General features: G+C 35.7%; 2 protein-coding genes across 8 annotated transcripts; one reads left to right on the forward strand and one right to left on the reverse strand.

Annotated features, from left to right (window-relative positions):
- The first annotated feature begins 3,204 nt into the window (after window positions 1-3,204).
- On the forward strand, window positions 3,205-24,314 carry LOC106623261 (phosphoribosyl pyrophosphate synthase-associated protein 2). 6 transcript variants are annotated; one of them, XM_036368190.2, is made up of 10 exons: window positions 3,234-3,347; window positions 3,713-3,864; window positions 17,231-17,467; window positions 17,535-17,691; window positions 18,209-18,340; window positions 19,953-20,119; window positions 22,777-22,830; window positions 23,139-23,253; window positions 23,317-23,463; window positions 23,525-24,314. In XM_036368190.2, the coding sequence occupies exons 2-10, from the start codon at window positions 3,845-3,847 to the stop codon at window positions 23,681-23,683; spliced, it is 1,188 nt and encodes a 395-aa protein (XP_036224083.1). In that variant the 5' UTR covers window positions 3,234-3,347; window positions 3,713-3,844; the 3' UTR covers window positions 23,684-24,314. The 6 variants fall into 6 exon arrangements, with proteins under 6 accessions (XP_036224089.1, XP_036224083.1, XP_036224084.1 ...); XM_036368196.2 differs by lacking the exon at window positions 3,713-3,864 and having other exon boundaries at window positions 3,205-3,347; XM_036368191.2 differs by lacking the exon at window positions 3,234-3,347 and having other exon boundaries at window positions 3,664-3,864; window positions 22,786-22,830.
- On the reverse strand, window positions 10,631-14,240 carry LOC106623260 (cytosolic carboxypeptidase 6). 2 transcript variants are annotated; one of them, XM_036368156.2, is made up of 5 exons: window positions 14,150-14,240; window positions 12,188-12,750; window positions 11,680-12,051; window positions 11,298-11,613; window positions 10,631-11,229 (listed from the first exon to the last, which is right to left on the reverse strand). In XM_036368156.2, exons 1-5 carry the CDS (start codon window positions 14,160-14,162, stop codon window positions 10,631-10,633), a joined length of 1,863 nt encoding a protein of 620 aa, XP_036224049.1. In that variant the 5' UTR covers window positions 14,163-14,240. The 2 variants fall into 2 exon arrangements, with proteins under 2 accessions (XP_036224049.1, XP_036224050.1); XM_036368157.2 differs by lacking the exon at window positions 14,150-14,240 and adding an exon at window positions 12,839-12,917.
- Window positions 24,315-24,938: the final 624 nt, after the last annotated feature.

Genomic DNA, 24,938 nt, shown 5'->3' on the forward strand with positions numbered 1-24,938 from the left:
AGCTCACCACACCTCCAACGTTCACACACACCAGCCCTCGTGTGCACTTGTACGCGCGCGTCCCAATGGTTAAACTTTTCAAGAGCTGTTTTTTCCGCTTAAAAGTTTCGTCGATTTCTTCATTCGATTGGCGCGAACACACAGCAGTATGTATGTACAGTTATAACTGGTAGTGTGTATGCACTTCCACTTCCGCCATAAAAATTCATTTCTTCGCCTCGCGACATTATTCTGTCGCTGCAAATGGCGGAGTTCCCTTCGCCCCGCCGCTAACAAGCGCCGCTAGACTCGACTTGTAATGGGCTAAGTTTTGCCATTGACGCGGCCATTAAGCTGCAATGAAACTAATGTTACCAATTCACTGCAACTCTGCCACAAAAAAAGCACCTACGCGCACTTGGTTTACACGCGGGTGTGTGTGTATGTGCGTATGTGCGTGTGAGCCACTCAATGAGTTACGACGTGTGGATATTTATAATCGCAATCTCAGCTCTCACACGTAGAAAATAGCGCCATTTTTTTTACTTATCCAATTCTTCCGCTTCTTGTTTTGACTTTGTGGCATGTGTGAAAAAATTTTATTGCGCCAACTTAAGCAACAACAACAAAGTGCGGTTAGTAAATGGCTAATAAATGCGATGAGGTGCTTCTGTGTAATAAGTAGGTTGGAATTGTAAGTGGACAATGCCGTTAGTATTGATAATTTCATTGTAAGAATATCGCAAGCTGTCTTACGTGCTGACTACGGAAGTTTAAGAAATGTTAGAAGAGAGAGAGAGAGAGATATGCATTGAGGCATTATATAGTCGCCTGGATGCAGCAGAATGCAGATAGAGAAGATACAGACCTGCCAGAACACCGCACTCCGGACTATAACAGGATATCTCCTGATGTCTCCCATTGAACATCTTCATAGTGAGGCACGCATGCTCTCTTTAAAGGAGCATAACACACTTTTCTCCATGCAGTTTCTGCCCGGTTGTTTTAGCCGAAACCATTTCTGTAGTCACCTGTTTGTTGCGGAGCCAACTCCTAGGAACATCAGAAGAACATTCCTACAACACGTCGACGAATTAGCACCATATATCGACCAAGTTTCGGACGCGACCAACTTCCGACAGGCACTGGACGCCATTCACTGTGGAGCTATTAACACCTTCATCGACCAGTGAGTGGCGCACTTGGAGTCCAAACACCACCTATTGCAGAACAAGAGCTCGTGTTGCCGCGTGAAAAAGTGTGACTATAGCGCAACTTCACTCGGAGTTTTGTAGCTGGTTAAACTCTTACTTATCCAGTCTAGACCCTGTCATACAAAAACTATGTCCTGCATAAAACGAGTCGGCGCACGACACAAATCACATCTTTGCTTGCCTACTGAAACCTACTGACTTAACACATCTCTTCCTATAGTCTGAACCTGTCGAAAGAGCTCGTTTCCTAGGTCTAATGTTCGACGACAGTTAACTTATTGCTTTCCCCTAAACAGGGTCTGAATAATCGTTACAGCAACAACAATCCGTTTAGTTCTTAAAGAGCAATAACTGAGTAAGCTTTACTTTTTTTTTAACTGAGCGTCGGTCGTTGCAAAATAACATTATGTAAGAGGAAGTCCTCAATTTCGGAAATTAATTGTGCCTAGACTAAAACTCAATGATTATAAAACAAAAGCTGAGCCAATCAGGCAGTAGAAAGGTATAGAGTTCATTAAATTAAATTAAACTTGCATTAAAATATTTTGGAGCTTTATCGATAATAGATTACACTTTAAAACTCATATTATACGTGGTTGACAAGGCATGAAAAGTCCACTCTAGCACCTCTCATCAAACGACTAACATCGAAAAACGGACTAATCATATTCCGATGTTTAAAATATGCTCCAGAAACCAATAACTGGTTTAATGAAGATACATTTTTTAAACTGTATGTAGTAGTACATAGAAAATTTTCAAAAATATACATATATCTAAGAATTAAAGAATTTTTTAGTAATCTGAGGGACGACGACTAATTAATACTTGACCCATAATTTAATGGAAGAGGAGTCGCAGTGCTAATCAGACGATTGTAAAGCTCGCTATAGGAAAAGAATGACAGCCATCGGTCGAGGGTTTCATGACGACGTCTCGGAGGTTGCGCGGATAAAATTGGCCTTACTGATGAAGTTCAGCAGAAATAGTGGGTGGTTCCGAGGAGCCAATAGAGTGTGGGGACTTTGGTCCCGCTGATATCACAATGGGCCTCCTAAAGGCCTAAGTGTGTCGAAAGACAGCCACTCTACCTACCTAATTGCAACTGTGAGCTTGCAAGTGGTGCATAGTTTAATGTCGGTATAGCAGTACTCGTGAGAATATCCTCTTCGTTATCACTGAAGAAACTTCTTCGTGGTTGAAAACGTCGACGTGATATCTATTAACAACAAAACAGAAAATGCGCCTGGCACGGCTACTACACGGCCGATATTCACAAACAAATAAGTTTAAATAAACTAGCTTCTTTATTGTGTTTATTCAAGCAAACGCGAATGACACAATCACAATTTATTCAACATACTTGTATTCACCAGAATTTATGCATTGTAATTCCAATTATTTTCTTATATATGCTTATATCACATATTAACTAAAATTTTTAAAAATATATATTATAAAAATATAATTTTAAATAGCATGTTAATTGAAAATTACGAATTCGCCAATAACAGCACAGGGTGGCACAAACATAATAAGACCTCACGTTTAGCAAAGACTCGCACTACAAACTTTTGTGTCAAACACAGAGTGAATCAAATAAAATTACGAAATATTAAGTAACTTATTTATTTTAGATAAATTAATCAATTATCATAACTTAAAATAAAACATTTCCCTACCTACTTATTCATAATCTTGCAATAAATTTATAAATATGTGTAAGACTAAAAATGCAATCATATATACAAACACATTCAATGAACAAATACTTAATTCACCTCCACTTTTCACTGATATTTTTTTTACTTCATGTTCAAAAAAAAGATTAAATTTTTTCTACATAACAATGATTTAATAAGTTTAAGATTAGATTAACAATTTTTAAATTTTGCCTTATGCGCCACGTGTGCTTCACTAAAGTTTTAATTTTTCTTACACCCTGTCGCACCCTATATTGTAATAGATTTTCCACCCCACAGCGAGCAGTTAGAATTGTGCTATTTATCCCAAACTTACAGCTGGCATCATTCGCTTTCAATTAAAGCTTACACAAATTAAAGGAAAATAACACAAATATTTCTGAGTGAAAAGTGCGTATTTGGCGGTGTGTTACAACCAAAACATCAACTTATTCATCAACTAATTAACTGGGTAATATTAATTAAGTAGTTCAATTTACATGGAATATAATAACAGGTACAAAAACAGTGAATGAAAACAAGTGACTCTCAGTTGTATTTGCGCGGAGAGCGCCCAATACGATTACTCTGTACATATTGTGTGCTCCAGTTTATACACAATTGTTATTATTGTATTCTGACAGCCAACTACACTGCGGTGCTGTTGCTGCTGCTTCTTCTTCTGTTGGGGGGGGATTATATTGTTGGTGCACTTGGTTGGGGATTCGTCAGCCAAAGAAATATTATTCAGTCTCTTCCTCACTGCGTACAGTGCATTCACGAATATATTTTGCTGCGTATTAAGAAAATATTTTAATTGATTTTATTTGTTTTCAGTTCAATATTAACTACATATATATAAATCTATATATATTTATTACTGTAAAAAAGTGTGAAAAGGATATTGAAGCCGGATAAAACACCAAAAAAAAAGACTCGTCGATTTTGAATAGAAAGGATTTTTGCAAAATGCTACTCAACCGAAACAAGTAATAAGAAACCCCTATAAGTTACATGTGACCCCATTAAAAGCTATATTTATATTTTAACGTCTCTTATATGCCTTAAAAATTAGCATATATGTCGAATTTAGTACGTTCCTCTCAAAAATGTGTTAATAATGTGGTAATAAGTATATACATATGTATGAATGTAAGTGCTTGAATGTGTATTTAGACGTCGGCGCCAGCTCAACCTCCCACATTCTGCACCTCTATATCGTATGATTTATATATACTTATGTATGTATATATGCAAGTGTATATTTAAGTGTACAAATTTACAAATATGTATACCTGCTTACATACATATACTTTCTATATGTCCCGGCTAACTCATCGGCCGGTCGACAAACTTGGCTGCCTTATGACAAGAATTTCTTTTGTAAATATAAACGCAACATATGGAAAAAATATAATTTATTTGTACTTGAACAAACATATGTATATACATACATACCTACCTTTAGACTACTTCTCCAACTGCTTTTGGTTGGAGTTTCGTCTTATCGCTGCTTTTGTCGTATCATCAAAATTTCATTTTTAGGCGATTCTTGTTTTTATCGTTCTGCAACTTGGTTAATATCATTTGCTTTTTGTTATATACATTACAATTAAACGTTTTACACGGTCGCAACGCACCTCAATCACTCAACCAACCTCAATGCAAAATGCACATAACACATACACATAATACATACATATGTACTCGCTTTTTGAGTTTTTCTGGGTTTTTATGGTTTGGCTGAGTGTTTTGTTAAGTTATGGTTTTTGTTTTCGTCTTATTTTTCTTTACGTGAATTCGCCTTCCAGCTGTTTTTACTGATGCTATGGCAAACATTGTTTAAACGTTTATTCATAACAATTAAATGCTTGCAGTTAGATTTTAAAGGTACTTAGTTACCGCATTGACAGAGATAAAGAGAGTTCATAGAGAAAAAGTGTAAATGCTGAAAGCTCCTAGTTCACAAAATGACAAGCTGAGCTTGCGGTTTCTCCATTGAAAAGATGGTAAATTGGTGGAAATTGAATATTTTTTTAAAATGCAGAATATCCAATGTGTTAAATTTATGTTTTTAATCGCTCCCTTGTAGGGTACTGTGAAGGTGCGTAGTGTACCTACACGACAAAACGTCTAGCAAATGCTACTACTTATCTACATATTCATATGGTAACCAAAAATTGTTTACACAAGACAGAATAATTTCAATATTTTAAACGTTGAAGTCTCTTAGTGACATTACCATTTAGAGGCAGTCGGCCATCGGGCAACTAGAAGATATCTCCATACATTTAATACAATATCGATTGGTTCTCTTTCAGATATTATGAGATCTTACTGACACACTCGGAAAGCTTAACGGCGACATCGCAAAATAACCTATCTTTCTATATACTCTTCAAATCTCAAAGGTAGCGACTCTATCATGTTGCCCTTTATAAGTATTTCTTGTTCGCTTTACAGCACGCTATCTCTAGTAGCTTTACGCCTTCATCGTTTTCCATGCTCTCCCCCACACAGATATCGATACACTCCGATATGTTTACTCGTATATATTTACTCTTATTTTCTCAACCATCAAATGTGTTCTCTGTTTACTTAGCTCCTTCGATTACTGGCGCTTTTGACTTCTGATTTGGTCACCGGCACCAGGCTAGTTGCTAGCTTCTTTGGCTTTCAGTGTATTTGTTAATTGAAAGCGTACACTTGTTGGTTTCGCTATACGCTATAAGCACAATGTACAATCATATAAATACAAGTTTGGGCGATTTCTATACTCTAGTTGTGTCGTTTATCAGTTAATCGCTGGATTCCAAGCGAGAACGAAATTGTTTTGTGTTGCACAGCAAACAAACAGTTATCAATCAGTTGGGTTTGTGGTTATCACGCGTTGCTCAAGTTTTCCTCGTGTATTGCGTCGCTCAAGTGCTCTGGTGTTTTAATGGTGCCTCTGTGCAATATATAATACTATATACCGAAAATAGTATAAGCAGAATATTAACAAATGCCTAAAAAAAACGCTTAATTGTGATAGTGCCAAATTTTAAACTCGATATCATACAAATTGTTTGTAAATTCATTCGGAAAAATTGGATTCCGCTGTCACAGTCCCCGTTTAGAGGTGATTAACAGCTTTCATGCATAGTGTAATTGCTTATGTCATGTGATGTGAAGAAGTCTTATTACAAAAGCATATAAATGCTTTTAGCTTGTTGCGCGCAAATAAAACAGTGTTTTATACTGCTTATATAGTTAAATAAGACAAATGTTTTATTTACCCAGTATATATCTTCCGTGCCGAGACGCGCTAATTTCTCTGCCTAAACATTAACACTTGGAATATTAATACATAGAAACAAGATAAGCAAATCAGCGATTCCGAATCTGAGTTCTTTTCTACATTAACTCTGTAAAGTCCTAAGTCAATATTATTGGTTATTCCGCGTGTGTACAAATATGAATAGGTATATACTCGTAAAATCCAGTATGAATATAAGCATCCATAACTATATGCTATATTTAAATCTATGTCAATAATATATCAATTTTACGGCTCATTGCATTTCAATTGTGCATTACATACACACATGTTAATATAGCTTATCAGTTAAATAGTTATGTACGAGTGTGTATTTATTGTAATACGGTAATAACGCTTTTAATCTCGTCAAATGGTGGGTGTTTATACATATAACCTTATAAATATATATTGACTCAATAACTAAATGAATTATTAATTTTCTCAGGCTTCGCATCTATTTCGTACAAGATTTAAGTGTATGCATGGCATCGCATTGTGTAATAATTATCGCTAACTAGACTTGAAAGTCAATTGTCAGTGAACTTTTGTCAACCTTAGCTTCACACTGTTATAAAATAATAAAAAAATATATGTAAAATATCAAAATTAAATATTAAATTATACGCATCATTCTAATCTAAAAACAAGAAAAAACTTACTCGGTTGCACCGAAGATAGAATACCATTCAGAATGAAAAAAGTTTTTCCATACAGGGACTGGATTTTGATCCTTCAGTTTGTATGGCAGCTATAGTGTTTCGATATCGGCTAGTTCGTGTATACAGACAGGCGGACAAGGCTGTATCGAGTCAGCTCGTCATGCTGATCATTTATATGTATATTTTATAGGGGGCTGTTGTTGTTGTGGTGATAGCGACAGAAAACATTCCTTAAATAACTTGAAGGAATGCTGCCGAGTTAACAGTCTTTGGCCGGATAAAGAGCCGTGTCCGTTCCGCTTACATAGGCGCGACTGTCGTGGGAATGGATATTTTATAGGGTGTCGGACATTTTTTTTTGGCAAACTTATTATACCTCGTTCAGGGTATAATTAATATTACACCAAACAATCACACAGGTTATGATTTCCAAAATTAAGTAAGGCAGACGTGTCTAAAATATTTAGCTGCGCACATTAGTTGTTTCATGTACGAATATATACAAACAATTAACATTTGAATTCATACATACTATATCTGCGCATTCAAAAAATTGTACTCTAGTCTATATTGGGAAATTAAAAATTTTTGGTGTTCCAGAAAACAAGCTGTTCCGATAGGAATGGAGATAATAGAGAGATCAGTATTCGATGAGTTGGTTTGATGGGGCATAGTGGCAAGGGGGGATGAGGGTCGTGCGGGGACTATTTGCATGTAGGACGTAAGTGCGGTATGTCGCGATCAAGTTTCTATAAGTAAGAGTTTAGCCTACTGCAGTATCCGGAACGAAGTTACGCGAGTGTCATACTAGTTTCATAAGGCTTGTGGTTGGCATCAAACAGCTACGACGTTGATATCGAAAACATTTATATCAACTCTTATTTACAATAAAATTATATATTCATAAAAAATTTAAATTCAGGAATTCCCAACATACGAGTACATCTAGTATTTCGTCTGCCAAAATATTCAGATGTACATATATATTTTTGTGAATAGTATATATACTTATCTTAGAAGAAAAAACGATATTACCTCGCTTTTACAATTTCTTTCACACTAATTACCACCAGTGCTATATTGGTGATTGGTTAAGTTCGAGAATTGATGATAACTTATCACCTAAGCATGTGGTAGAAATAGACAACGTAAGTGCCAAATTAAATTTTGTTACATATACGTACCGCTTATGTGTACATAACATACGTAAGTAAGTGTTGGCCCTCATTCAATTGTCGCATAGTGGCCATTGACTGTCGTAATTAGTGTTAGAATAGAGGAAAAAACGTGTTCGGCATTATGATAAAATATGATACAGATAGCAGAGCAGTGAAAAGAAGAGAAAAAGTGTTGGCGCACACGGCACAGCAGTGAAGCAGACAAATGAATGAGACCGAAAACCAACAGGGTAGCAGCACTAAGAGTAAACAATATATCGCTCAATCCAAACTGATATGGCCTCTGGCAGCCAGCCAAAAGTTGTTTCGCTCAAATGCAAATGTATTTCGTACATGGCTAACAAGCCGGCATGGATTTGTTATTGTTTCGTTTTTTTTTTAATCAATTTATTTTTGATACCCCTTGTGTATAGAGACAGGAACTACGAGTAAGGCACATGGTGGTGAGATAATACCACTAAATGAGTGGCACAACTGTTTGGCGGTAATACGTCGACGTATGTACCAAGTATAGTCCATTAATCGCATTCTTTAGGTTGACATTTGTTAATGTGTTGTATAGCTAATCTCGGTCCCACCTGCCTTTTTTAGGCACCGCTATTAATTAATAACTGCGTGTTTTGTTTGCCTGTCCATTTGTCTGCCCGATAATAATTATCTGACGAGATCTTGTTTTATACACTTGTTTTTATTGCTAATTGCATATATATGTATGCATGTGCATGTGTGCGAGATTTCAGCACGCAATATACATATGTACATACATTAGTGTCTAGAAAATTCAACGTGTTCTTTCAACAATTTTTGTGCACACTGAAATATTTACGAAGGCGGAAGATTTATCTTGATTTCCTGCATACTAGCTGCTAATGCGAAACTGAAATAATTAAATTTTTTCGCACAATCAAGTATTTGTTATAATTTCAATTTTTTCGCACAATCAAGTATTTGTTATAAGGTAGATCTGAAGCAGTATGCGATCTTACGCCTTTTGACTGTTTTTTCTCGCAGTTCATTTATCTTATTGTTGTTGTAGTGGCAAAAAACATTCTCCAAATACTTTTGAGAAATGGTTTCGGGCGCTTTAAGGGCGCTTTCCACTTACAAGTGAAAAAAAACGCGTTTTTTTTCTGTGAAAATTTTTGTAGATGCATTTTATTCAATTTAATTAAGAAATAAATAAAAATAATGTACGTTTATAGAATTTAATATACTGTAATAATCGGCGATTTGTTTTGAAAGATTTTGTATTTTGTTTTAACCTCTAGCTCATCTCAAGAAGGACCTCCGAAAAAAGATATCAGGCGGTGAGGAATATTTGTTTGCCTAAAATTATCTCACATCCAAAAACTGCAAAATTTTCTATTCCAATAGTAGAATACGGGTAATGATCAAAGGTCTAGTCAAAATTTTGATTTTTGACAAAATGACGGCTTCGCTGAAAAGAGTGTGTTTTGGGAAAAATTTTACACTACAGAGTGTCTTAAAAAATTATTTTAAAAAATCTTATTAGTTCAAATTCATCTAAGACAAGAAAAAACGTTAACTTCGATTGCACCTATAATACCCTTCACAAATACAAAGGCTCATTACAAGAACTTGATTCCGATCGCTCAATTTGTATGGCAGCTATATGATATAGTGATCTGATCTGAACAATTTCTGAGAATACATTGTTGCCTTAAACAATAACTCGTGCCTAATTTCGTGAAGATATTACAACAAATAAAAAAGTCTCCGACGTTTCCTTCTGGGTGTTACAAATTTCGCCGTAAACTTTTTATAACCTGTTCAGGGTATAAAAATCTTGTTGGCATATCAAGTGGATCGACTAGGTATTTGGAAATTTTTTTTTTTACTGAAGTTTGAACTAGAATAATTGAACATACCTTTGGGATGACACAGCCGTTTAAAGCAAAAATTATAATTTTCGACTTGCATGTGAATTTCTCTCAATTCACTCTGCTACGGTCACGTTGAGGTATAATTTACAGTTTTATATATATTTATTACGACCAGCTGCGGTTTTGTTGGCTGCGATTCACAGAAATTGTCAACGAAGGCAAAATAAACAAGTCAACGTAAATTATAACTATTATTTTGCTTTTAGATCGATAAATTAATAGCGACGCCAAAGAGCTTACCATCTGAGTAAGCATAAGCTTCCTTAACAACAGATATGCAAAGAGAATTTATGCTATAGTCAAAATGCCCAAATGATTTGTATTATATGTATTATATTATATATGCATATATGTACATACGTTCATGTAAATACACAAGAGGCAGCGACCCTGAGATGCATTCTAAATGTAATGTACACAAATCATTGGCATGCACACAAGCCCATCTGTACACACTTTTAAAGTAAACAAAATATTCGCAGCGTTTGTTTATTTATTTGCTTAATGAGATTTTTGTTTTCATAGAGAAAATTTTTTTGCGCAAAAAGTGTATAATAATTATTAATAGCGTTCAAGTTTCTTGCATAGAAAAGGTAACGAAGCGTAATGGATTAATTAAAAAATCGTATATTGAAATTTAACTATAATTTTTCGAGAGAATTTGATTTGTTATTCTATCTACTTGCACACCGTCCGTCTTCCTGCGGTTTTCGTCAACGATGGTCGACATCAAAGCTGCCCGACTTGCGATCCAAACTACCGCGCGTCAGCTGATTGAGATCAATGATGGATAAATACGGCTTCGGCGGCACATTCAGCGGCTGCTCGAAGGTCACCGATTTGCCTGACTTTTCAGCCGTTGCCGCACGCGCTTGCTGATACGCATGCGCTCTGCCAGCACCGCCAAAGTCGCCCAAATGATCGTGTTTCGTTGACTTAAGCGCCAGCAGTGCGTACTGATCGTGCGTCACCGCCGAACTGCCGTGTATGCGTCGATAATTACGGTAGCCGCTGAAAAGACTGCTACCCGGCGCTATGGGACGTGTGGGGGAGAAGCCACCCTCATCGGACGATCCCCCACCAGAGTCGTAATGAATTGAGAGGTTCGTGTACGCAATCGGTGCATAACAGCGTGTTGTCTTCGGCCGTGGCTTCACTTCGTATCGAGTGCGCGAGCGTGAACGTGAGTGATGCGTACGCGGGCGATTGCGTCGACGTAAACGCGCCTCGGATACCACGGGCGTGGGCAACACATTGATGAAACGGTAGTAGTGAAGGAAGGTGCGCGCCAAATTGCGACCACAACGGTAATCTGGGTAATGAATAATTAAACATTTAATTGAGTGTATGATCGATTATTTATGCACTTGTTTCGCTTACAGCCATCTTCGTTGTAGAGCGCAACAGTTTTGCCATCCTTTAAGTAGTGGCCACTCATGGACACCTCGACGGTGTAGGCGTTCACCGTATCGCTAAGCCGCTCACAGAAATAACGGCGCGCAGAACCAACTTTCTTCTCGTCCGCATTGTACATTGTATTCTCGGCCACGTAGTCGGGCGCATTGGCGGCGAACAAACGCGGAAACACCAGATGGCGTTCATGTCGGTAAACATCGTCGTATGTGTTGCCGTAAATAAAGCAGCCATGCAGACTGGAATTCGCATGCAGGTCAATGACGAAGTCAATCTGATAAATCTGCAATAAAAACACACATCTGCTAAATGAATGTGAGCTTTATATTGAGAGAGTTTGCGAACGCACGTCAGAGTTGTCGAGTTCCTTAAGCATATTCCTTACGGCATACAGCGTGGGTTGAGAAAATTCAGTGGCCACATGCCATGTGCGATTTAAATCCTGTCCAATCAAATTGCAACGGTTATTGCCCAAAAAGACACCGTCCGGATTTACCATCGGCACTATCTTGAAGACGAAATTATCGCGCAGCACAACGGCAATCGGGTGATTGCTTGTAATAAACTCAATAAATCCTTGGCACATAAAGGAGGCCGGCGTATCTCCGGGATGTACACGACATAAAATTACAATGATGCGTATGAATCCGCGATCCAGGCGTGACGCTTTTGTTTTGGCGGTGACGTGGTCAATCGTGAGCAGGTCTAGATTTCGCTTTTGCTGTACAAAAATTAAGAAACTCACTAATTAGCTTGTTTATATAAACACAAATTAATGCAGGATATGGTTGCTGGTAACCTAAAAATTGCGAATTATAGTCACTACAACAACAATCCTACAACCAATTAATTCTTACCACACTCTTCGTCAGCACGCTGCGTACGAATCTTGGCTCCGTTTGTCGTGCGTCGATCACATTCAAATACGACTGAAGCCGCGAGTAACTGTAAGGCGGTGCAACTGCAAATTGATACACGTCATCTTCCTTGTCGAAAGAGAATGCAAAACTCAGCACATAATGATTTTGATGCAACAACGAGCGATAGTAGAAGACATTCTTCTTCGGCAAGCGTTGCCATTTGGGACGGCTGGAAGACTTCACCAGCGGCACCAGTGAAGAGTTGAACAAATTACGCGGATTACTTATGTTGACGATATTGAAAAGAACGCGCTGATCTTGTTTCACATTGTCCACAGTGAAATTGAACCAGAAACGAAAGCGAGGATTACAAGTGTCCGGCCTTAAAAACAAGTCGTACTCGAAATCGCCGATCAGATCGGCTTTGCCGAGATTCCCCGTCTCAAAAGCAGCATCAAAACAAAGATGGCCGCGCTTGGCCTTGCCACTCTGCCCGGGTGGACGTATGATCACGCGTGAGACATTGCCAAGACCACCCTCGCCATCGCTGTCCTCGCTGTCTGCAAGTAGAAAGTGAATATTGGAGGAAGTTCATTAATGTTTTTATTTCAGAAAATATTTTTTGAACGCGATTTTTCAAAACTCTACCCTCGTTCATGCGCTCATACATGCTTGTATGCTTTAAAGGATCGCAGGCCATACCGAACATCATTTTGAAAAAAACTATTTTGTTACTTTACTTTTTGTACAAAGAAAACAACCGTTAAGCAGCGTGACTAAAATTCATCTAACTTGCATGGAATTAACAGCCACTTCAGTAAGCGACCACCAAAAGCAATAACCAACCTCAAGAGGTGTTATTATTATTATTTTTTTTCAATTATGATTTTCTAACCTCCAACACTGGCATGCGGGTATATTATGCACATATGCAGAAAGCTACATATCTTGCCATTAGAGTAGAAACTTGAGCGCCCATGGTTAAGACAGTTTTCTTGTGGTGTTCCTCCTGCAGCGCGTGCAACAAGCTGACATGACAGCGGAAATGCGGCACTTAGCCACTCGCTCCCGACGTCGCATGCAACATCAGTTCTTTGCTGACTCGCTGACTCGCTGCCTCTTGCTAGGCACTTTAATATGCATATAAATGGTGTCAGTAGTTAAATAGGCATAAGTGTTGCTATAATATCACACTGCCTCCCCCACGCCATTCTCTAACGTTTCTTTGCATTAAAGCGCCGTTAGGTGCTTATGTGCGTGTCGATTATCGCGGTTTTAGCACTTTCACATTATGCGATTACTTTCGGAATTTCGCCTGTAATCGCTTTTATGATCTTTTAGTCCTTCTTGTAGGACTATTTAGGCGTTTCTTATTGGCAAATAGGGTGTGAAAATTCAATAAATATGCAAAAATTTTATGCCAATACACTCAATGAATTGAAGATAATAAAACTCAAATTTGTGCGCATAAAATCATTCGATAGAATACCCTCTCTTCACTATATATTATATAGATATATATTACTTGGTATATGCATGTCGGAGTGTTTTTCAGAAATGTAAGCGAATTCGATATATTTTTACAGTTGTGACTGAGTCAAAAAACAAAGTCAAAAATGGCGTCCAAAGGAACGATTTGACCCTTACGATTTCTGTTTCTTGATTAATATCAAGCCATTTTCAAAGAATTTTTTGAATTTTTAAATTCAAAGGGAATTTAGGCTCTAACAAACATTTAATGTATTATATTATAAAATTTCCTTAAAAGTTTTAGCAAAATTAGGAATTTGGTGGTTTCAGAGATTATATGATACATTGACACATATACACATCAAGAATAAACAGATTTTGAGATTTCTTTTTTTCTTATGCTAATTTGGCTTACTGTGATATTTTAATCAAATTTTATATCAATTGTATAATTACTTATTTCTATACTGCGCCCGTCTGCAAACTCACCTGAATCACCCATTTTCCTTTGATATCTAGTCTAAGCCATCACCGAGTTAAAACATGCCACTTTGAGATTTGTTTTTGTTTCAATTTAATTTACTTATTGTACATAACACTGTGTCGGAGGCGCTCCTCTTAGCCACTGGCACTCACACACGCTTTCGAGGAGCACGAGTTGGATGCACTGTCACCGCCGCTACCACAAGTGGTGGGCTTCTCAGTCTTAGCAAAAGATGCTTGCGCCACTTGACTTATGAGCTCGCGTGCTAGTCGTAAATTTTAATTTTGTATTTTTCGCACTTACATAGCACATATTTTTGTCAGTATTTTATGCTAAAAAAAAAATAACTGCCGCAACGCCTCACCAAAGTGCAGCACCGCACACCGAGCACTTACGACCGTTGAACGTGCTACCGAAATCACGTGTGCAGTTATGCGCTTTGTCTAACACTCATATAGATTTCTACATATGCAATTGCCAAGCACTCAGTTATCCTTCGTGAAGTGTTCGTCTCTTGCTTAGTGGCTGCAGCGGTAGCATTAGATCGTGACCGCAGGATAACCAAATCAACCTTTGACTTTAAGGCGTTTTGCACTTTTGTGTCAGTTTCAGTTGCACTTTCGACAGCTTCACGCAACAAACACGCCAAAGGCAGACAAGAGACCCAACAACTATGTGTTTACTCGTTGAGTGGCGTTGTTTGGTCGATATTAAAAGTTCCAGGCATCGCACAACGTCACTTGGTTACCCCTTACATATGTAAGTCAAGTGTTGGCATTCGCTTGCATTCCTTCGCACTTGGTGACTGCTCGTATTTAGTTACTAGTTTTGCATTTGCCCGTGTTCTGCGCGAGTCAGTGTATTAAACACAATAAATAAGCGTTTTTATTTCGCAGTTGCACAGTCTTCACCTCGTCCATTAATAGGTCCCTTCTGTGTGCGTGTGTGCTATGCTGTGGAGTGCGAAGCGTAATTTCTGTAGTTCCATGACTGGGGCAAACTTTAAACGAAGCAATTTAATTGCTTACACATTGCCCTAGTCACGCCTTGTCGTAGTAGTAGTTTGGCTAACACAGTAGCTCTACTTTCAATTGGCAGATGGTGCGTGATGTTCGTTGAAACTTAATGCATATTGATTGCTCTCAAAAATCTATTAATTATATTTTTTATGGAATTTGTTTTTATTACTTTTGTTTGCAGAAACTTGTTTTCTTTTGAATATACAGTGCGTGTATAAAGTTTGCTACACATAGTTTCTTGCGAGGAAACACTGGCTTCAATAAAACTAAAGACTATTCTGAGAATATGTGATCAGATTTGTTTTCTATTTGCAAATTTAAAAAAAAAATCTACTCTGGCGCAAAATATATGATAATCACGATTCAATTACATTAGCTTGCGTCGAGAGCACAAAAACAACAATTTAACCAATTTAACTTATAATGTCAAAATGAGATGTTTTTTTTTTTGTTTTTATGATTAAAAAATTAACTCAAAAAACATTTCAGCCATGGCCCAATTCTATATATTATATATATTGCTCGATTCAAAATTATAATTATAAACAATTATAGTAACACTTTATATAAATGGATCATGGTTTTGACACAGCACTTTGAAATTATTAAGCTCATCCATTTAACTAAAATAATATGAAATTTTAAGTGCTATTTTTGCAAAGATCTGGACATTTAAGAATGGAAAGATAAGTCAATTCAAATTTTATTTTGGTAAACAAAATATTTAAAGGGCGCTGGCTTAGTGAAACCAAGTTTGATATTTTTAAATTTTAAATAAAGCTAATAGGGGCGTGGTTAAGAATCGTGTCGAGCATAAATTAAATTAAATATAATTCGCAACAAAAAGATTAACTTTCTTGGTGAATTCTTCTTCAATTTCATAGTTTGCACTTTATTAAAGCAATAAAACTGGATATAGTTTAGCATGGTTCTATTATGCTCTAAGGAGGAACTTAAATGTTCTAAGTTGGATATACATTTTAATTACTATTATTTGCTATGCGATAACAGACAACATTTTCAAAGTCGAAAAGTTGTAAATGAGATTGCACGTTCTGAAAGTAAATTCATTTTTTTTATCGCTCTAATGAGAGATACATTCGGGAATAGCAGTCATCTCCATATGTTTTTGCAAGAGGTGAAGTAATAAATTTGAAAAATCTGCTTATTGTTTCTTCAAAGATTTACTAGTTTTTTTTATAGAGGAAAAACCTCGAAACAGAGAGCTTTATTTAAATTAAATTCATTTATTTGCAGATTGCACTATGCAAATGTTATCGAGTTTATTCAGTATCTATTTCTTCAAAATTATTCCATTTGCGTATATTATGTGCATATGTATGTAAATACAATATATGAGGCGAAGTGTCGAAGTTTCCGATATAAATGTCTGAGTACATACGCTTAACCGTAACCATGACTGCATTTACGTGGCTACTTCATGTGACTGTGACTTAGGTACTAGTGTTGTGAGTGTGCTTCCCAAATAAGAGGAAAACGCCTTTCATTAAACAAGTGCTTACTTAAAAAAATTAATGGCCATCAGTTGCTAGTTCTTGTGCTATTGTTATGCACTTAATCCGTGGCATATTGACATAAACTAATAAACGTTCCTATTATACTGCGTTGTTCGTGCACGTGACCTTCAAGCGCCACAATCAAACACCCATTGACTTTTGCGCACCCACACAATATAGAATGATTGTTTGGAATAGGTAGCTGTGTTTATGTATGTGCTTGACTTCGACGCAATCATCTCCATGTATTATTGACCTACCTCTGACATTTCTTATTGGTTTTTGGCTTTGACTTTCGATGGCTTTGGCGTGTGCCACAAGCCAACGTGGCGTTGCTTTTGTTGTAGTGTATGCAAGAGTAAACATTGTGACTAGCAAGGCATTCCATTCATAATTTGTCGCGCATTATGTTGTAAATAAATAATAACCTAAAATAGAAAAATACACCACATATCGAGTTCACCGCTTTACTCCTGTTGCTTGTGATTGATTGTGAAGAATAAATAGTCTTGTTATGAAATGCTAACATTTTCTACTCTTATTTCTCCAGATTGGGCAGCGTGCGTCCACCGAAGCGTTGCAGAAGCGAAATGGATACGTCATCCGCTTCGGATATTGTGCTGATCCATGGCAACTCACATCCAGATCTGGCCAATAAAGTGGCCGAACGCATGGGCATAAAGAGCGGCGGTTGCTCCGTATTTCACAAAACGAATCGCGAGACGATGGTGGAAATCGGCGACTCGGTGCGCGGCAAAGACATCTACATCATACAAACGGGCACTAAGTAAGTGCTTGTACAACATAAATTTGCTACAACTAGTTTGACTAATGATTTCTCCACACTTTTGTAGAGATGCCAATAACAATATCATGGAACTGCTCATAATGGCGTATGCTTGCAGAACATCTTCGGCGCGCTCCATAGTTGGTGTCATACCATATCTACCCTACTCGAAACAATGTAAAATGCGTAAACGCGGTTGTATCGTGTCGAAGTTGTTGGCGAAGGTTTCTACATGCTTCTCGAATAAGAAAAGTGTTGGAAATTCGTTTGTTGTTAGGTGGTGGGGAGTGAAGGGCAATTCAAAAACATCTTGACTAGCCAATTTGAATTTTATTTTCTTACATTTAACTCACCGTTTTGATTTATGCTAACATATTTTCTACAAAACATAAATACTTTCACAAAATATTGTGCCGCGAAGAATACATACTCTTGAAACTGTTCTTTCATTTTGTCATGTGTCAAGTTAAATCCAAAGTACTAATTGTTCTTATTAACCGTTAATTCAGCGAACACTACTAATTAGCAACTTATAGCGCTAAAATATGAAAGTTTGCATTATTTAAACGATCAAATATAGCGTACACACATATGAACTTGCCTCATACTGCCAACTCCGTTTAACAAAGAACTTTCTCTTTTGTGTTTTTGTTTTTTTTGGATCAGTTCATTCCAACACTTTTCGCAATAATTCATTAACGCTTCCATTACTCCTTTTATTATATCCTTTTGCATTTTTAGATGCTGTGCACCTCCGGCTTAACGCATATTATTACAATGGATTTGCATCAAAAAGAGATACAAGGATTTTTCGATATACCAGTTGATAATTTGCGCGCTTCACCATTTCTGTTGCAATATATACAGGAGAGTGTATGTGCAATTTTTGATATTACATTAAATGTGTACAACTAGAGTATTTAGCTAGATCAGAATATGTATAAAATTAGTGTCAATAGTTTTAAACCGTTTTATAGTAATTTATATTGCCAAAACTCTTTTGAAACTTACAAATATTAATTTTTTTTTTTCAATTATCCCCCGAAAATTTACATGCACATTATTGGCTAGTTAATGAACCTAGAAAATGATCTATGTATATATATGCGTGGCTTAGATTAAATGCCTATCTAATTATAGCCATGGTATAATTGATTGCAACCTAAGTTATTTTTTTTTTTCATATTGGCTGACAACTAATCGAATCGGCTTAGTTTTCAAAAACTCATAAAATTTCGATTGTAATCCTGCATTTATAGAATATTGAATTCACTGGTAATGAAATGCAATCAAATTATATCTGAGCACGTATTGCGATTGATATTGTTTATACCATACAAATATTTACCTTTTTAAATTATTTCGTATAAGAACTTCAACTGCGAGTTAAAGCACAAAATATTACATTTCTTTTCGTTGATATGAAGACTTAAATTTTTTTGTTTAAGTCAAATCGTATTAGCTTAGAAAAAGCGAAGAAACAATCGAAAAATTATAGTCACGGTTTAAGAAGCCTTCAACGGATTAATGCAGGTTTCAGTATATGATAGTATATAGATATAGTACCTATATCTGTTATGAGATTTAACGTTTCGTTCTTCATTATTTCTTTCTAGACTTGTTAAACTAACTATGAAATAATTACTTTTCAATTTCTTACTAGATTTATCTAACATCGACATTACCGTATAATTTCGCTATCGAAATTCAGACTGTCACAATTTTGTAACATTCTCTTTTAGCTTGGACAATTTTGCACAAATACTTTTGATGTATATAGGCAGGGAATTGAGTTAGAGGGTAAACAACACACAAATATCGTTTTTAAAGATTGCTGAATCGTGAATTTCGTATCATACAGTTTCCACTTATGATTTTGAAAGTCACAATTCGGTTATTTTAGAAACAGTCCAATTTGGCGCGATCAGCAATGTAAAAATAACAAATTCCTACCTCGAGCCGAGGAATTTGTATGATTTTAGACTGCTGTTTAAACCAAATGTTTGAGAAATCCAAATAAAGCAAATCGGAATAAGTATTCAAAATAACCAATTGTTTAACCCAAATGTGTCATTTCATGCAGTGTAGTCACCCTTAAGCTTTTCATTACTGTTATAAACGATAACACTTCTGCGGGTCTATACTGTAACCATTTCATTTCACTTAACGGTTAAGCTTTAAACTCTCGCTAAGAAAGTTCAAAACCTTAAAATGTATTTATCTACTTGTATTTTATTAATTATATTTAGCTTAATGTGGAAAGATAAGTAAGTTATTCGACAATTAAGTGATTTCTTCCTTCTACTGCAATATTATTGTTTTCTTCCCTAATTATTTCTGTACTTATGGAAAGTGTTTAATTTTTATTGATATTGAAAATTAGTGGCAACATAGAAAATATTAAGTCACCGAAGTGTAAATTTAAAACAAAAGTTGTTGTAAGATTCTTTAAAGTATTTGCTAAACTCCAGCAACACTCTTGCAGATCCCTGACTATCGTAATTCGGTGATTGTGGCGCGTAATCCCAACAGCGCCAAGAAGGCGACCTCGTACGCTGAACGCTTGCGGCTTGCCATAGCAGTCATACACGGCGAACAGAAGGAGGCCGAAAGTGACGAGGTTGATGGGCGCTATTCGCCACCCCCCGTGAGGTGAGTCAGCGAACATTTTGTGTAGAAATATTTCACATTTGCACTATCACAGCTAACTAGAGCGAGTGTCCAATTCGCATTATCTATGTATGAATGCAACTTGTAATATACTATGTACATAAATGGGCAGATCCTCATTGCCAAACCAATTACTACTTGCTTAATCATTATTATTTTATTTTGTTTCGCATATCATTAGTGTAAAGAAAACTGAAAGTAACGATAAAAATCTAAATCTCTCTATAGAATTAATATTGTTTACAATTAGGCTGTAATATGTGCTCTTTGGATTAGATGTTGTCATTTTGTAAAATGAAGCGTCCAAAGTTTGTTCGAGGTTTGTAATAATCTCCGCGAATTCCGCCGTAACAGCACGCTCCATTTGAAATTTTGAACTTTTGTAATACTGAATTAGAAATTTGCAACAAATTAACAAACTAAAAACAATAAAGTTTCGCATTAAGGTTCAAACCTAAGTTGTGTGACAGCTTAAAAAAGGCAATTTTTGAGAATTAAACAAAAAAACGACTATAAATTGTTTTCAAATTTTTGGCGTAGATTTATACATACTTTAAGAATGCACAATATAATGTTTGTTGAAAAAAATAAAATATTTTTCGAGTCCTGCACTTCTGTAGTTATTCCGGATGAATTTATAAAAAGTTCTCTCTAGGAATTGTTATCCGAACAATGAAAAAATCAAAAATTGCCAAAATGGTGGCGTTGAAAAAAAGCAAATTTTTAACCACAGTTTTCAACGCTATATGCAGAACATGCGAAAAAATTTGATAGTGATTGGATTATTTGTCTCCAAGTAATCACTAGCAAAATCGAAAAAATGCCTCTAAAGATAAACTGTTAGAGCTGATTGCGCTGAACGGCAATACTTTAGAAGCCTGTAACTCAAAAATATTTCAAATATTCATTTAGTTTATATTTTTAAAGGTATGAACTACAGAAATATGAAACTGTTCATTAACATACATGGCCTCGAGCAAACGATTGGTGAATTTATATTGATCATTCGTGACTTTGTCCTTTACACTTTAATCTCACTTTTTCAACCTTCAATGTGGCTGAGTGTGTTCATATTTTAGATCGCTCATTTTATGTAAATTATACGCTCATAGCTACAAAAAACATTAACTGCTTGTAACTAGATTTGTAAATGGAAAATATGAAATTCTAATATAACCACTTCTCTTCTTATATTTTCCTTTAACCAACTGTGTATTGAAAAATATTACTTCTATGAATACTGCAAAGTACATTTCAACTTCCAAATTCTTTAAGTATGTACGGGTACATAATGACCGACTATTAACTAGTTTGTAAATGATTTTGTTGGTTTTGAGTTTTATAGTAAGGAAATTTTCTTCCTCTGCTTGTTTTTCGAATGAGTTTAACTTGAAGTTGCATGCGTTAAAAATGTTTAAAACGAAATATATTCAATATTTTTGAAGCTTCAAAGCTTGCGAGTTCGAATTCGAAATTCAGCTTAATATGCATGCAACAGCTGAATCTTGTAAATTTTGAAAATGGAAAATATAATAAGGCAAACATGTTCGGACTCAGCTTTCAACAATTTTAGCCCCGCATTGCAACACCGCATTTTTCAACTGAAAAGTAATGATTTTTACAAAACGACACACATGCATTTAGTGATTTCACACTGGATTTACATTGTAGTGGAATGAGAATTTAATTTTTGTTTGAATTGGCTGTTTGTTATTACGATTTTGTTACCAATTTATGTATTGATTGTTAGAGCTCACTTTATCCAGCTGGTATGGTATTACTTTTGCTGCTTCCTTCATATTATTTTCATTTGCACTTTATTTCAATAGTTTATATCATTTGTGGAACACAACACACACCTAAAAATATATTATGTAATTTTACTTACTCAAGCAGTAGTTCCATTTTAGCTCTGCAAAAATAAATTTCGATATGACAGATCCCACATTTCCGAATTTAAGCTTAGAACGATTTTTAAAATAAGTTTGTTTCACGCCATTAGAAAAAATCTAGTAATTACTCGTATAACGTCAGGATTATATTTCTGTATGGTACTAATCATAAAATTATATACGATACATAGTGGTACGATTTCTTGATAAAACTTGCCATTTTTAGGGAATTTTATTATTTATTTTAGATATGTGAAAAGTTGACTTTCAATACTTCCAATCACTCCAAAATTTATATTCCATTGTATAGCAGCAAATATCGAACGATATTTTTAAGCTACGTATGTCTGTCTGACTAACTGTCTTTGCGTCAAAATACAAATTTCATCAGAATACATTGCGTACTTAAGGGTATCCTAATCTTATTTATATAGTACCAAGTTGGATAAATGCTAGCAGTTGCCTTAGGCCACATCTCACAGTAGTCAAATCGGAAAAACTTATATTTTGCTTAGTTCGTTAAATTGATTCAAGTTCTTACCGTTATGTTGCTAATATTTGTTTTACAGTTACTTGATGTTTTGAATTTTGAGTATATGTTGATTCAAATTTTTGGATTTTTCCATTTTTTTTTTGCTAAATATACGCTCTTTTACGTATATAAGTATTATAGACTTGAAAAATTTTAATTATCTACCAGAAACGAAACGAAAACGAACAAAATTTTTTTCTTTATCTGTTTATCAGTACATATAGCGATTTAATAGGAAATACAGTTGAAATGTGCTCCTGTTCTCCTAGGTTTGTATTGATTTTCTTTTTCAAAACTTATAACGGTAAATATGTATATTTTATACGCATTTCTCTCCTTGGTTTCACACTTGACATAAAACGAAAATATCATTTTTTGCTTTAATTAAACGACTCATTTTGTACAACATTCTCAAAATTCATATCAAAAACTCTTTCTCATAACAAAAACAATTTTTTCATCATCATTTCATTCATACAAATTAAACTTACAATAATCATTGCACAACATATCAATAACTTTACCACAACAACAATAATACAAAACACAACTGGCAACTTCCAATTCACCACTACAGCAACAGCAGAGCGCGCACCATCAGCGTGTCGGTGGGCGTGCCGGAGCACCCACCAAAGGTCAAACCGCCGCTTACGATTGTTGGTGATGTCAAGGGACGCATAGCCATCATGGTGGTAAGTATTTGACGTTGCAAGTACAGAAGTTCGTTATTAAGCGCCTACGTTTCATATCCGCAGGACGATCTAATCGACGATGTGCAGGCTTTTGTCGACGCGGCAGCGTTGCTAAAAGAGAACGGTGCATGCAAAATCTACTTATTGGCTACACATGGCCTGCTCAGCTCGGATGCACCCAGACTGATCGAAGAGTCCTCAATCGATGAGGTGAGTTAAAAACATAATTATGCACTTGACGTGTCTGACACATTCGTTGTATTCCACACAGGTTGTTGTCACCAATACCATTCCACATGAGATCCAAAAGCTGCAGTGTCACAAAATCAAAACGATTGACATTTCTATACTGATTGCCGAAGCTATACGTCGCATACACAATAAGGAGTCTATGTCATATCTTTTCCGCAATGTAACGTTGGAGGATTAAATGTGCTTGACCGTTTTTCTAAAGACAACATCCATTGATGTTGTCGTTCTTAATTATGTTCAAAAAATAGTGATGATAACGGTGATGGTGAACGTTCTTTATGAAAAAGCGTGCACAAATCTTTCTTTCCAACGCATTGTAGAGCATTATCATTACTGTTATAATATGCATAATGTAAGACTTTTTTGTTTTAATTTTGTAAATTTACCGCTAGTTACTTGCGCATGCATGACTAGTTTATTAAAAGGCTTCATAACCCTAAAAGTTTAAAAGCTTTAAAGTGAATTAATAAACCAGCAGAGTTTGCGCTAAAAAAAGGGAAAATCTAAGAAATATATTTCAAAGAGTCAAGCATTGAAACCAGTCCTAGTAGATTCCGATATCCCAAGCCTTTTCTATTGTAAATTAAATTGTATATCTAAGAACGTTTTTAGTTCCGCATTATGGCAAGAGATCATTGTACCGCATTCTCGTATTGAATATTGTGAATAAATAAATAACCCTTATACATGCATAATTACGTATATGCTAATTATTAATATTGCGATGAAGATGTTTTCGAAAACATTGTAGAAATAATCAGATTTATTTTACTAATAAACACACACTTCTAAGAATTGTTGAACAATAACCAAGCATTTTGTATGTGAAGATTACTAGGTGCTGGAGTTAATTTATAATAATACTTTTTATCTATAGTATAACATTAAGTTGATTGAGGTTAACGGGGTCAATACCAGTTAAACTGATCAACCAATTTCAGACAAGATGATTATTTTAAGTAATAAGTTGTAGTTTTGGTTTTTGTAGCCGAGTTGGCAATCCTTGGTCGAATACAAATCCGAAAGAATTTCGCAATATTAGAAAAAACATCGTAATTACTTTTACAACATTTAAAACTTATTTCAGAATGCGATTAGTGAAACTTGGTAAAAAGTATAGAAAATTATCACTTTTTATTTTCTTCAATTTTGGTAACAATTTTAAGCTTTCAATAAATAGCAGTAAGCCATAAATGAAATTGTTTATATGTATGGCTTTTTAAACCCCAACTAATTGAAAAAGTGTTATTGCTGGTGATAGCCATGACATCAGCTTCAATTAGCTGCGTAAGTAGACAAGTACGAGGTGGCACCATATAATCTGCTAATGAATTCCTTTGACTTAAGCTTACGGAAAAAAAACTCGTTAACGGTAATAAGCCGCAATCAAAAACAATCAAACGATTTATATATGTGTGTGTATGTTTATCGCT

Source organism: Bactrocera oleae, chromosome 2 (genome assembly GCF_042242935.1).
Source record: "Bactrocera oleae isolate idBacOlea1 chromosome 2, idBacOlea1, whole genome shotgun sequence".
In the NCBI taxonomy this organism is placed as follows: Eukaryota; Metazoa; Arthropoda; class Insecta; order Diptera; family Tephritidae; genus Bactrocera; species Bactrocera oleae.

Bases quoted from the DNA above. Each gene is read 5' to 3' on its own strand.
- LOC106623260 (XM_036368157.2), bottom strand. From the start codon at position 12,902: ATGATGTTCGGTATGGCCTGCGATCCTTTAAAGCATACAAGCATGTAT. The intron at 12,751-12,838 runs GTAGAGTTTTGA...TTCTACTTGCAG, and splicing joins GTATGAGCGCATGAACGAGG to ACAGCGAGGACAGCGATGGC. The intron at 11,614-11,679 runs GTGCGTTCGCAA...TTTTTATTGCAG, and splicing joins AGGAACTCGACAACTCTGAC to ATTTATCAGATTGACTTCGT.
- LOC106623261 (XM_036368190.2), top strand. From the start codon at position 3,845: ATGCTACTCAACCGAAACAA. The intron at 20,120-22,776 runs GTGAGTCAGCGA...TCTGTTTATCAG, and splicing joins TATTCGCCACCCCCCGTGAG to TACATATAGCGATTTAATAG. The intron at 23,254-23,316 runs GTAAGTATTTGA...TCATATCCGCAG, and splicing joins GACGCATAGCCATCATGGTG to GACGATCTAATCGACGATGT.